We start from the raw sequence: 14,403 nt of genomic DNA, 5'->3' as shown, positions 1-14,403 counted from the left end.
TGTCATTGTATCCCAATTGCGTTGATTGATGCTCATGATGTCAATCACTGGATTGTCTGGTCCAGACTCGATTACTTACAGAACGTTGTCATATGGCTGGTATATTGATGAGTGTGGCGTTAAACAACAAACAAACAAACAAAACATCCATACACATTGCTATACAGGTGCATTAATCTTGAATGCAACATTATTCTCCATTTCACCTCACCTCCCCTCACCTCATCTCACCTCACCTCACCTCACCTTACCTCACCTCCCCAGACTTATGATTGTTGTATCGCTAAGATCGCTTTGTAAAACGGGGCCCTTACCTTATTCATCATTCATTTTATGAGCTGGCCTGCATTTGAAATTTGGGGGTACAACTGTATGGATAACAACTTCTGGTTTATTGCACTTAGCAATATGTCACACAGATGACTGGACTAAGCCTTAGAATACCAACTAGCACCAGATGAAACCAGATGTACCTTTTTGTCCCAATATACACAAAATGTTTTGATTGAGAATGTATTTTCATATACCGTCATGTTATTTGTCTCAAAACATGGGTTCGACTTTTCTGCCTCAGCTATTGTGTGGAACAATAGTAAGGGTGTTTACAAATGAGAGATGTCATCATACATATTGTGATGTAAGATCACCATGCTTGAGATGGACTCTGAGAAGGCAAAAAAAAATCAATCAATTTTAAACATTTAATGGATCAGCCTTGTTCTTATTGAGCCTGAAATTGATTAATTGCAGGTCTACATTGTGAGTGACTTTTGTTGACTGGATATATTCTCCTGCTCAGAAATGTATTTCCCTTATGATGGGATCATGAGGTGTACATTGGCTCTTATCCATCCTGCCACACATGATGGAATTATCTTCAGTAAATGGACACTTGATGAGAAGTATCTTCAGTAAATGGACACTTGGTGGGAATTATCTGCAGTAAATGGACACTTGATGGGAAGTATCTTCAGTAAATGGACACTTGGTGGGAAGTATCTTAAGTAAATGTACACTTGATGGGAATTATCTTCAGTAAATGGACACTTGATGGGAATTATCCTCAGTAAATGGATACCTGGTGGGAATTATCTTCAGTAAATGGACACTTGATAGGAATTATCCTCAGTAAATGGACACTGGATGGGAATTATCCTCAGTAAATGGACATTTGATGGGAATTATCCTCAGTAAATGGACACTTGATGGGAATTATCTTCAGTAAATGGACACTTGATAGGAATTATCCTCAGTAAATGGACACTTTATGGGAATTATCTTCAGTAAATAGACACTTGATGGGAATTATCCTCAGTAAATGGACACTTTATGGGAAGTATCTTCAGTAAATGGACAATGATGGAAAATATCTTCAGTAAATGGACATGGGGATTATCTTCAGTAAATGGATACCTGGTGGGAATTATCTTTAGTAACTTGGGGGCGGTCGGGTAGCCTCATGGTTAAAGCGTTCGCTCGTTATGCCTAAGACCCGGGTTCGATTCCCGACATGGGTACAATGTGTGAAGCCAATTTATGGTGTCCCCCGCCGAGATGTTGCTGGAATATTGCTAAAAGCAGCCTAAAACCATACTCACTCACTCACTCACTTTAGTAAATGGACAGTGTAGGGAATTATCTTCAGTAAATGGACACATGTTGGGAAATATCATCAGTAAATGGACATATGATGGGAATTTGCGTCTGTTAATGAATACTAATGGGAATTATCTGACATCAGCAACCAACAACCTATCGGAGACATTACTATGACTTCCTCAGTCATGTTGGTACTTCAGCTGTAGTTTAGAGACGTGCACCGTAAGGCTGTAGTGTTAATTCAGGCAGGAGAAGCCACTTGCAGTGTGGCTACCCAATCTCAGCCACTGTGGAGGGATGTTAGAAAGTGTTGAAATGGGACAAAGATTGTAACCTTTAATCACCACCTATATTTACCACCCAGAGTGTGTTCTGCTAGTTTATCTGACAGCAGCCCTTTGCTCACAAATAACCCCTGAGGATTATTTTATCGTCACTTTAGTAGATAGTGTCGAGGGAGACTGATAAACATTGGAGATGGCAAGAGTGAAACTCGAACCAACTCCAATATAATTGTTGACAACTGGCGATATAGCTAAAAAATGTGACTTAATGCAGTATGAAATATGACATTGAAAATGTATGTCTCCAGCTTCACGTGTTGACGTGGGACCAAAACACAACTGTTATGACCCATCACCCCTGACCCGCCCCCAGCCCCAGCCAATCACAGGGAGTCTCCCACCTGGGTCCTCGTCCTATGTGCAGTTACCTGCGAGGCTATGAATATTAATGAGGAGTTTATGAATATGCAGTAGTGTGAATCCTCCCGTAGAAGTTGGAATGTGTAGTGGAGTTAGATCATACCATACCGTGGAGTCCAAGGAGAATGATCGAGGCACTACAGCCGTCAACCCCAAGTCTACTTCGACACCATCGTAATGACCGAGCTGTAATGAGGACGGAAGCACGCATCGCGGCAGTGATGCTGTGCAAATGTTTTGGTCAGTGTCTCGGAATGACAGGCAAAGACAGGGCCTCGTCACAAGTAAGCCACAGTTTAACGCTTTGTTTGCACATCCTTACTGATGTCACACACGGTGACCTGGGCCGGTGGTGACATGTGCAGGTCGGCAGTGTCTTCCTCGTCCTGTGCATCTTCTACTACGCTATGTAGCTGGTTCATCACCAACAACTCAACATGTCTCACTCAAATGTGGGCACATGGAAAGTTGGGTGTGATTTCAAAGTTTTTTTAACTAATTTTCTCCAGTTTGTTAACATACAAATGTTTCTAATGACTTTGTGTTTATGCATTTATTTGAATGTAATTTGAAGGTTTTTGAACTATTTTTTTTTCTGCTGTATGTTTCAAAGAGCTCTTGGTTATTTACATTCAAATTTTTATTGACTTTGAATTTGTCATTTATCAGAAAATGTAATGTGATTTGAAGTTTTTAAACTGTAATTTTGCCACGCCATAGCTTGTTTATCTGAGATCTAGCTCTTGCTTTTTTGCAATCTATTTTTTTCTGTCTCTCCAGTTAACTGGTCCTTATCTTGAAACAGTGCCACATGTGATGTGATGGCATCAGCAGTAGTTGAAATTAGGCTGAAAAATCAGGGGCTCTTTATCATAACCTTGTGATAAAAGCTACAGATTGTTGGGTCCCAAGACCACCATTAGTGACGCAAGAACCCAGAACACAAGTGCCCCAACAGTAAATCTCATTCACAAGAACACCTCTAATATAAACCTTGTAGTTTATCTCAAACAATTAATCAATGTTTGGTCAAAGGATTGTGATTCTAAAGTTCTCAATTCTCAATTTGTTTCGTACTACATCAGATATGTTTCTTGGCATGCTGGTATGGTTTTCATTTGGGTTGTTTTACTCTTGAGAAAACAGGACTGGTGGATCCAGAGGGTTGTGGCGTGTGTGAGGGTGGGGTGGGGTGTGGGGGATCCAGAGGGTTGTAGGGTGGGGTGGGGAGTGGGGGATCCAGAGGGTTGTAGTGTGTGGGTTGGTGGGGTGGGGTGTGGGGGATCCAGAGGGTTGTAGGGTGGGGTGGGGTGGGGTGTGGGTGGATCCAGAGGGTTGTGGTGTGTGTAGGGGGGGAAGGGGGGGTCAAGTGAGTTCTTGGGATCCAGAGGGTTAAGGTGTTTGTGTGTGGGGGTGGATCCAGAGGGTTGTGGTGTGTAAGGGGGGTGTCAAGAGAGTTCTTGGGATCCAGAGGGTTAAGGTGTGTGTGTGGGGGGATCCAGTGGGTTGTGGGGTATGTGGGGGGATCCAGAAGGGTCCAAAGCTTTGTGAGGACTGTGCAGGTATATGTCCTGTTTTCTTCAGACAAGTGTCATTCTATATGTCTCTTCTTTTAAGTGCTTATGTTCACGTGTTGACTTGACCAGTTTGCACCTATCTCCATATCCTGGATCCGCCTGGTCTTGTAATGAGCAGTCCTATAGCTGCTTGTATCCTTGTGACTACAAACCGAAACAAGGATTGTTGTGATATCCTTTACAGCCATGCATGTCATAATGAGTTCCTGACTAGTATGCAGTAGGCCCACAGCAAAACACCCGACCACAGACTCACGGCCTTTGTGGGATACTGTGTTCTTACATAAACCATGCATGAGGATATTGACATAGAGGGATGCAGGATGTCCCAGTGTTGAACCCAAATGAAGGGACATGCTGACTGCACACATATCCCTGACACTATTCTTCTGAAGCCCCCTCCCCCACTCCCATCGCCTGTACTTGTGTCAACCATCACTTGTAATGGTAACATGAAGAGCGGACATCAATAAACAGGAGAAGGTCATGGTGTTGCTAAATTGAGCTTCGTCTAACCACATGTTGGGAGTTGGCACATGCTATTGTCCTGGTGTGGAGTAACTGATTATAGGATATTATAATATAATTATTGTACACGTACACCTCTTGAAGGAAAGGGTACAAAAAGGCTCAGAGACCGGTCAGTTATTACAGGGGTCGGGTGGGCCGGTGGTCAGGGACTGGTCAGTTATTACAGGGGTCGGGTGGGCCGGTGGTCAGGGACTGGTCAGTTATTACAGGGGTCGGGTGGGCCGGTGGTCAGGGACTGGTCAGTTATTACAGGGGTCGGGTGGGCCGGTGGTCAGGGACTGGTCAGTTATTACAGGGGTCGGGTGGGCCGGTGGTCACGGACTGGTCAGTTATTACAGGGGTTGGATGGGCCGGTGGTCAGGGACCGGTCAGTTATTACAGGGGTCAGGTGGGCCGGTGGTCAGGGACTGGTCAGTTATTACAAGGGTCGGGTTGGCCGGTGGTCAGGGACCGGTCAGTTATTACAGGGGTTGGGTGGGCCGGTGGTCAGGGACTGGTCAGTTATTAAAGGTGTCGGGTGGGCCGGTGGTCAGGGACTGGTCAGTTATTACAGGGGTTGGGTTGGGTTGGCCGGTGGTCAGGGACTGGTCAGTTATTACAGGGGTCGGGTCGGGTGAGTCATATTTTGTTGACATCCTACCAGCCCCTATTTTTCAGTAACATTTTCTTTCTTGCCCCCTCCCAAACATGTAACAATGTTTTCATGACCCTCCCTCTACCTGTAACAAATGACCATTCCCTAAATAATGTTCCAATTTATAACCTGAAGAAATAGGATTTTTACATCCTCTCTCCCCCTCACACCCCGCACCTCTTTCAGTGTCATTTTTCATGATCCCAATCCATAAATATTCTTCAAATTAATAACTTGATTAAATAGAACTAATTTTTCTCAAACTCCCCGTTTCGCTGTGTCAATTTTTCAATATCCTGCTTCTTATTATCACTGCCCGCCCCCCCCCCCCCCATCCTATTATAAATGACATGTCCCTTAGTCACTTCAAATAATATATCAAGACCTGACAGTGATGAAAACAAATGTACAATCCTCGATGAAACAGTGCATGTGGACCTAGTGAAGGTTTTATATTTTAGAAGACATTTCTTTTTCTTTCTTTTTTCTTTTTAAAAGACTTTTCTGCCCAAGTGTTTAAGATAAATATGATTGCTGTCTGTGTAAAGGTGTTCCAAGTAAATTCCTCTGGGCTTTGTGTGAGTGTGTTTGTAGAGAAATGTCACTGTCCCGGCCCTACCTGTGCATTGTGGCCTTCCATTGAAGTTGGTCTAAGATCCTCCTGCGTTGTTCATAGGGATGTTGTGGTAGTGATGCTCCATTGAGGTCTGAGGCGATCAAGTCATTGTGGTGTTTCATCACACGCTTGTGTTCAGTGCAGTTCCTGGTGGCAGTGTACTTGTAAAGTGCACATCTCCTAGATGTATTCATCTGAGTGGGGGTCATCACCTCGTGAGCAGTATTTCTGTTACATCATGACCGTGTCAGCTTTGACACTGCCAACCTCATTTTGGTATGCAGGATTCGGGGTCTATTTAGAGAGTATTCAAGACTCAGTAGTGTGGTATGTGGGGCACAAATAGTTACTCAGATTCGACATTAAACATTATATAATGGAGTATGTAAAAGTGTCCTTTATGATTTATATTTTTTTCATATTTTTGCAGTAATTAAACTTCAAATAGCAACCTTTTCTCAATGCTTTTGAGATTTGTGTTAAGTCGTATTCTGGATTCAGAGATGAGCAATGAGACTTAGAGTGTAAAATTAGATGGTATTCAGGATTCAGGGTGAGCAATGTGACTCAAGAGTGTAAAATTAGATGGTATTCAGGATTCAGGGTGAGCAATGTGACTCAAGAGTGTAAAATTAGATGGTATTCAGGATTCAGGGTGAGCAATGTGACTCAAGAGTGTAAAATTAGATGGTATTCTGGATTCAAGGGTGAGCAATGAGACTCAAGAGTGTAAAATTAGATGGTATTCGGGATTCAGGGTGAGCAATAGACTCAGAATGTAAAATTAGAAGGGATTCAGGGAAGGAATGGTGGCACCCTCGGCTTTATGTGGGAGAAGAGCCTAAAGCGATGGTTTGATGAAACTCATGATGCATGGGTGTGATGCTGAGAAGCTGAAGGGCAAACCTAGGGTTAAAACCCATGATCATTGGATCCTGGCATGTCAAAGGGAGGCAACTCTGTAGTGTGAATTCTGGCAGCAGGGCAGCCCTATTCCCCACCGCATTTAAAAAAGTTGGTTTGCTATATATACTCACTGCCAAAAGAAATGTGAATACAATACATGTTGGTTAATATATGAAGACTTACTCATATTCAAGAGATATTATTCTATGCACAAACAAACATACTGGTATGTTGTGTGAACTGATGCTCATGAACGCATCACATGTGACGCAATAGATCCATGGCTCGAGATGCACACCATTTGTCTTGTGCAGGATTAGCGTGTAAAGTTTGGAAATATTGTGCAACATATTGTGATGAAATAAAGTCACTCTGTGGTAACACTTGACTGATTGTTGAAACATCTCTTCTTAACGTACATACTTCTCTATAGGTTTCTTTTGTTTATGTTTCTTTTGGCAGTGAGTATATATTGGTTGTATGTAATTCCTTGAGCCCTTCTCCTTGTTTATTTTGGGGTGGGGTAGGGGTCACACTGCGGTGTGGGTGTTGTCTATTAACGTAAGGTTGAAGGTTTTTATCTGAAATCACATTTTTTTAACTCCACCCTAAGAATATGTTGATCATTGGTTAAGTGTTTTATGCTTTTTTGTGTGTTTTCATTTGAATACTGTTTGACTTTGTGTGTGATTACAAGAAACTCGTACATACTATACAAGTTCTGGTTATATTTACTTGGCCATATGCTGTTGAGATTTAGATTGATTGATTTTTTGTTATGTGATGATTTGAGCGGAAGTTGAGTGTAGTGTACACATGAGTCTATAAAGACTCTACATAAAGGATTTCTCTTGAAAACCTTCACAGTAAGTGCTTTGTTTTCATGCTAGAACATGAAAAATGATTTCCGAGATCTATATATCTTGAGCGTTAAATATCACTCTCCTGAACAGCTTTCTTAAACAAGCCACCCGTCAGCAATTGATTAAATATATTATTCAAGGGATATCGTTTTGACATTGTCAAGACTAGTTTTTTACCTGTGGCATTGTTGATTTTGAAAATGAGGTGAATATCTGTGTCAAATCAGCACTCATGATCATCATGACACATGATAGGAAATGTGTGTCTGGGGCAACACACTCCAGGCATGGCAACCCACTTGTAGGTCACCTGCTGTTTGTGAGTTCAGTTTAAAAAGTTCAGTTTTCAAATATCCGAATCGATTTATCAATGTGTTTGTCATGACATTTGATCTAGCTTGTGAGAATGTATGCCTGTTGGCTAGGTGAAAGTTCCTTTGGAACAAGAGTGTTGAAACTTTGTGTTCTGTTGAAAGTCTTGAGTGGTGAGGCCCCAATTCGGATTCTGGGATCAAAATGGATTCTTGGCATTCTCGTTACTGAAAGCATGAGCAATGACCTCCACCATTGGGGTGCAATGACCTCCACCATTGGAGTGCAATGACCTCCACCATTGGAGTGCAATGACCTCCACCATTTGGGTGCAATGTCCTCCACCATTGGAGTGCAATGACCTCCACCATTGGGGCACAATGACCTCCACCATTGGGGTGCAATGACCTCCACCATTGGGGCACAATGACCTCCACCATTGGGGTGCAATGACCTCCACCATTTGGGTGCAATGTCCTCCACCATTGGAGTGCAATGACCTCCACCATTGGGGCACAATGACTTCCACCATTGGGGTGCAATGACCTCCACCATTGGGGCGCAATGACCTCCACCATTGGGGAGCAATGACCTCCACCATTGGGGCACAATGACCTCCACCATTGTGGCACAATGACCTCCATCATTGGGGAGCAATGACCTCCACCATTGGGGCACAATGACCTCCACCATTGTGGCACAATGACCTCCACCATTGGGAGTGCAATGACCTCCACCATTGGGGCACAATGACCTCCACCATTGTGGCACAATGACCTCCACCATTGGGAGTGCAATGACCTCCACTGTTGGGGCACAATGATCTCCGCCGTTGGGGTGCAATGATCTCCACCATTGGGGTGCAATGACTTCCACCATTGGGGTGCAATGACCTCCACCATTGGAGTGCAATGACCTTCACCATTGGGGCGCAGTGACAGACAGTGAGTCAGTCCCGCATCGTAACCACGTGGGCCTTGTTCAACTATATAATGCTATGACAGTCCTATTTCAATGTTAAGGAATGGGTCATCTTAATACTGAGATCACCTTAAACACTGGTCCAAGTTTGGTAGACTAAAGTTGGTTGACTGGTAAGATGCGAACGATAAACTCTTCAGAACTTCAGATAAAGAAGGTAGACACTGGTCACATGACATGTGAAGTTCTAAGTAAATATATTCTTTGAGAGAAATATGTCCATGACAAACTATATTGCGCATATTGAAAGTATGCTTATTACCACAGGTATGTGTTGGGGACATCTGTCTCACGTTTCCACTTCATTGTACATTTTTTAGTGAATCTTTTCATTGGTACAATGTCTGTGGATATATATATATATATATATATATATATATATTGGACTAACTCAGTTCCATCTGTTGTACATCAGACTATGGAGTAATAGTCTACGACTTTAGCCACCTGCCTGAAGCCAGTCTAGTAAACTTCTGTTCGGTCTTGTAATCAGCTGATAAAATACCATATAACACTAAAATGTTCTTAAAATGAAGCTCAGGGCAAAACTTGGGGAGTAGACTCAATCATTTTGGCCACAGAATTGAGTCAATAGGGAAAAGTGTGAATTGGACAAGAAATAACTTGAGTAATCACTTCATACTTTTAACTTTTCACTTTTCACAGACAATAAATTACAAAAGGCCAAAAGAGTATTTGTAGTATTGACTGATTAAAAATTGAAACATCTTACCTGTCTTTTGGGAAACGCCATCCTCACTCGCAAGTTAACCCTTACTGAGTGATGGTCAGGTTTATATTTCCTACACTGGTATTGACATGTGTACTATGGACATGTGTACTACAGAACATACATTATGGACATACAAGCTATTCACTGACACATCTCGGGGCCAGCAATGAGAGGTATTCAGATATCAGGAGTTTCTTCAACATCGCTTTTATTGATGTTGATTTTGATATGGCATCTTATCCTAAAATATGTTCTGAGAACATTTAGACTTGTTTGAGAGCCAGACTGTCTCTGTTAAAATGGTTTTTTCAATATATAACTTCCAGGATTCAATTTTATATGTTATGATTTAATTTTTGGAGAAGCAAATTGTGCCTGTATAGTCATTCCTTCAGTTCCTATTGTCTGGTCCATCCATTCTGTTGTAGCTTGTGTATAGTGTAGACAAGGGGGATCCCTGCCACCATGCATTACCGATTCTAGATAACAACTTCCTTCTGTGTTTCAGGACCTAAGTGCCTTTGCGATGCCTCTCCTGGACTCGGATGTGGCAGATGGAAATATGATGGATGTAGACCAAGACTTCCGTCCCCGAGCGGGATCTACGGGTCTGAAAAGCCTGCTCAGTGGAAAAACTCGGCAACGAAACAAATCCGGGGAAGACAGTAAAAGTGGTTCTCCTACAACATCTTCAAAAGTGAAAAACTTTTTCGACAGTTTTCGTCCACGTTCCAAGTCGGATGTGTCTGGTATGAAGAAGCCGGGGAAGAAGCCCGCTATGGTGATGGAGCGTTCTATGGACGAGTCGCAGCTTCACACACACGGAGTTACGCCGACTTTGTTAGCCCCGAGGGGCCCCGCTGACCCTATATCCCCAATGGGGCAGATCTTGGAGGGACAGATGCTAGATGCTAAGGGAGACAGAGCCAGGCATAAGTCAGGACCCTCCACCCCTGTTGAACAGTTTATGAATAAATTTCGGACTAGGTCAAATTCAGATTCAAGGCCGAGGTCCCCGAGGAAAAAGCTAGAGACACAGGTAAGACTGATTTTCATGTAAACGGGAGACATTTAATGTCTGAAATGATGTTTTTGTCAGATTTGTTTTTGTTAAATTACCTGATAATATACAAAAGAAGGAGCAAGAGAATATTTTACTGAGGAAAACTTGCAATATTTTTGTTGCTGAGTGTGTGAGCCCAATAACCACAAAGGAATTATAGCACTAGGACTATTATAACTCAATGTTAAACTATGGGAGGTATGTTTCTCTTTGTGATGATCTCTTTATGGAATGGACCCAATGTTGTTTGAGAGGCATTAGGTTCAGGCCAATTGGCTATCTTTCGATACCATAATTCAATACTAGAGGGGACAACTGGGACTATTTTTACCATTGCGATAGTTTTGTCTGTCATAAAGTTAATTCACTTTTTTCCACCCTAGTCATATAATGCAGGAAGATACACAGACACCATCTGGTCTGTCTGTCAGTCAGTCCATCTGTATGTCTGTCCGTATTTCATTTTTGGAGCATAACTTGAAAACCATGAAAGATTATTGTATCCAAACTTTGTACATATATTAACAAGGGGCTGAAGTGGTGCCTTTTGGTATTGTGGGCACCGGGGGGATTTGTCATCTTCTGATGGCTCTTGTTTTTTATATATACAGCTGTATCTTTGACGATTTGACATTAAGTCTCTGATTCTCGGTTGCAATGCCACACAATGGCGATAGACTGTGTTGTTAAAGCACCCACTACATGCCTGTTTGAGTTGAGCAGTGAACACACAACCCTTCCATCAGACATCCTCGACACCACAGTTTACACTGTGATGTTCGTGCAACCTGATTGGTCTTTAATCATTGTTAATTGTCAGGTGAGGAGTTATGTGCATGCATTGTAAGTATAGGTCATGCCCGGACAGGCTACTCAGGTCAGCTGTGGAGTTACGTGCATGCATTGTAAGTACAGGTCATGCCCTGACAGGCTACTCAGGTCAACTGTGGAGTTACGTGCATGCATTGTAAGTACAGGTCATGCCCTGACTGGCTACTCAGGTCAGCTGTGGAGTTACGTGCATGCATTGTAAGTATAGGTCATGCCCTGACAGGCTACTGAGGTCATGTGAGGAGTTATGTGCATGCATTGTAAGTACAGGTCATGCCCTGACAGGCTACTGAGGTCAGGTGAGGAGTTATGTGCATGCATTGTAAGTATAGGTCATGCCCTGACAGGCTAGGAGAGAGTGAGATGGCAGTGTTCTGTGTAATGTTTGGTTCATGTGGATGCTTGGGATGACAAGATGGATGATATGCCTAGAGGTTAAGACTGCTAGGCCATCCATGCGCCCGCTGTGTGTCGCAGATAGACATCATGAGTTTGGAGAAATGTGAGGTTGATTGAGTTTTCAATGCCTGGACATTTCAGTTATAACTGAAAGCATTAGCTATAGGTTTCAAACTTACTGGGCGTTGAATACTCAATAGAACCGGTAAATCTGAAAATGCTGGAAAACATTCATTGGAATGCTATGTTGTCACCCTGTCGTGTCATGATGTCACATGCTTCAATGGTAACTAAACTTGCCAGGTCAGCAGAATGTTAAAGATAAATATTGTGGGCAAATTGCTGGCAGACTATTGATACTATTATTGAAACTAAATTTAACATGGTGTCTAGTTCGCCAACCAACTGGCATGTTGTTTCAATTTTTGAATTGAGGGAAATATGATATTTGTTAAGAAAATTAATTCTGCACAGTGAATAATTCAGAAGACTTCCTGGGTCTAAATCATATTATTTTTCAACAACTCAGATTGCAGCACCCACACACATTCATTTTGAAAGTCAACTGAAGTTCATACGTTCAGAGAATTGCATCATGAACACATACAAAAATTCTGTTACTTTTGGTACAAAAAGTTGGAATATTTATATTTTCTGTCAGTGTCAATCCCACGATAACATAAGTTCACTTTCCTTAGATTTTATTTGCCTTGAAGCAGTGGAATTAATTTCCAGTTTGTCCTTGTCAACAACACAACAGACAGAGTAATAGATAAAATACTTAAATTAATGAGTTCCCTTCCGAACGTGTTCGTATTTACACGACTTCCTCATTACAAGGCATGCAGTACTGACACAGATCTACATGATCCATCCATTCCTACATCAACAATACATGGCTTGATGTGTGTCTATGTGGGAACGTCAGTGTTGATATTTGCAGATATCAATTAGAGTTGTGGATGGGTGTTGGCGTTATAGCGAGGGGGACGTGTTATGACCGACAATGTTTGCACTGGCAGGTGGCACGAAACCCACAGAACATCTTGCTTGATATATCAGAAACTGGGTAAAGACCAAACGACCTTGGAAAATGGGTTCGCTGGTATACGGAGCTCCTGATATGTGTATTTGCGTAGAATCTGGGTTAGAATTTGTCTTCATCAACCCATACTTGTTACAAGAGAGGCTACAGACAGGATTTGGTGGTCAGGCTTACTGACTTGGTTGATGCATGTCATCGTATCCAAATTGTGTAGATCGATGCTCATGATGTCAATCACTTGATTGTCTTGTCCAGACTCGATAATTTACAAACTGCTGTCATATAGCAGGAATATTGCGAGTGTGACGTTAAACAACAAACCACACAAACAAAGACACAGCAGGGCTACAATAAATACTTGAATAATTATAGTCATTGAATTATTGCCTGCCTTGTACATCGCCTGTTTTGTGTTTGCACCTGCCTTGAATTGATGAATGCCTGAGGTAATAATTGTAGATGCTTATATGAAGTGTATGACCTGGTACAGTTAGGTTGATAATCATACTCTAGATATTTTTCTGTCCTTTGCTGACAGGTTTTTTAGGAAGTTTACACATATTTCGTATTCATGTTTAAATCGTTGTAGTCCCGATATGGCTGAAATACTGCCGATGTGATTATAAATCTTAGCTCTTAAGTCACTAACTCACTATTAGGTAGATTATCACAGAAATAGACCTCACTAAGTAAACATTCCTCTGCTGCCATCAGTGTTTGGGCCTCTGTGAAGGTGAACGACCTATGCATTCACTCGTTGACATGACCACGTGAACGCAACCATACCATAATATTGCTGGAATATTGCTAAAAGTGGTGTAAAACCAGACTCACTCACTCTGACTGACTGCTTGATATTCTACAGAGAATTAATTTTGTTGGACATGTAGGATATCATAGAAAAAATATGTTTAAAGTAAAATTCAAACTGTCCAGCTCCACTTTCAGAGTAAAATATAATCATTTACACGAAGAGTATCTCTTCCCCCTCCTCCTCTCTCCCTTCTTTCCCCCCCTCCCCCCACGCCCTACTTTGTGTAACATGATTGATTGTGTGTCGTCATGACCCTATGGGGTGGATTATTGTTCATGCTGTCAACCACTGGTTTGCCTGGGCCAGCCTCAGTTATTGGTGGGCTGGTGGTGGAATGTGCTGACTTGCAGAAAACAACATCCACTCACTGATGTTTGCCATCAGATGATGTGCACAGCTCTGCTTTCCTCAATCAGAACTGGCCATTTGGCAACCTATCTGGCAATATATATATATATTTTGTGTGGGTTCTTTGAGGAATGTTGGTTGATAAAATAAGGTTAAAGGACGTTCTGTGGTGGATTTTTAATCTTGAGGTAGGTGTAAGTCCAGTTATGCGCGCTGTGGCTTATCAACTTTGGAGTTCTGAGGTAATCATTCCATCTTTCCGGCACATGTGTACGAATAAAAATGATGACAAGCATCCGTCTAAAGTACCGTCTTTAGAGAATACTGCTTCCTATTTCGGATAAGGAGGGTAGCGAGTTTGTTAAAGCATTGGCATGCATTATCAGAGATCTGGGTTCAATTTCCCTACATGGGTACAGTGTCTCATGTTGTGTCATCAACTCTGAC

At 42.2% G+C, this 14,403-nt stretch overlaps 1 protein-coding gene across 12 annotated transcripts in view; it reads left to right on the top strand.

The window, feature by feature from the left end:
* LOC139465037 (5'-AMP-activated protein kinase subunit gamma-1-like) overlaps positions 1-14,403 on the top strand; it is a 391,629-nt gene that overhangs the window by 297,397 nt on the left and 79,829 nt on the right. For 11 of the 12 annotated variants that reach the window (XM_071246715.1, XM_071246718.1, XM_071246712.1 and 8 more), the window contains one exon: positions 9,965-10,495. In XM_071246715.1, the coding sequence (XP_071102816.1) occupies positions 9,965-10,495 (531 nt within the window). Of the gene's footprint in view, positions 1-2,376; positions 2,588-9,964; positions 10,496-14,403 lie in introns of those variants that run through there. The other variant, XM_071246713.1, reaches the window with a different exon arrangement.

This window comes from Haliotis cracherodii, unplaced genomic scaffold (assembly GCF_022045235.1).
Source record: "Haliotis cracherodii isolate W230 unplaced genomic scaffold, xgHalCrac1.p SCAF_17, whole genome shotgun sequence".
NCBI lineage: Eukaryota > Metazoa > Mollusca > Gastropoda > Lepetellida > Haliotidae > Haliotis > Haliotis cracherodii.
The sequence above is the reverse complement of the archived record's forward strand: the minus strand, read 5'-3'. Positions and strand labels throughout refer to the sequence as shown.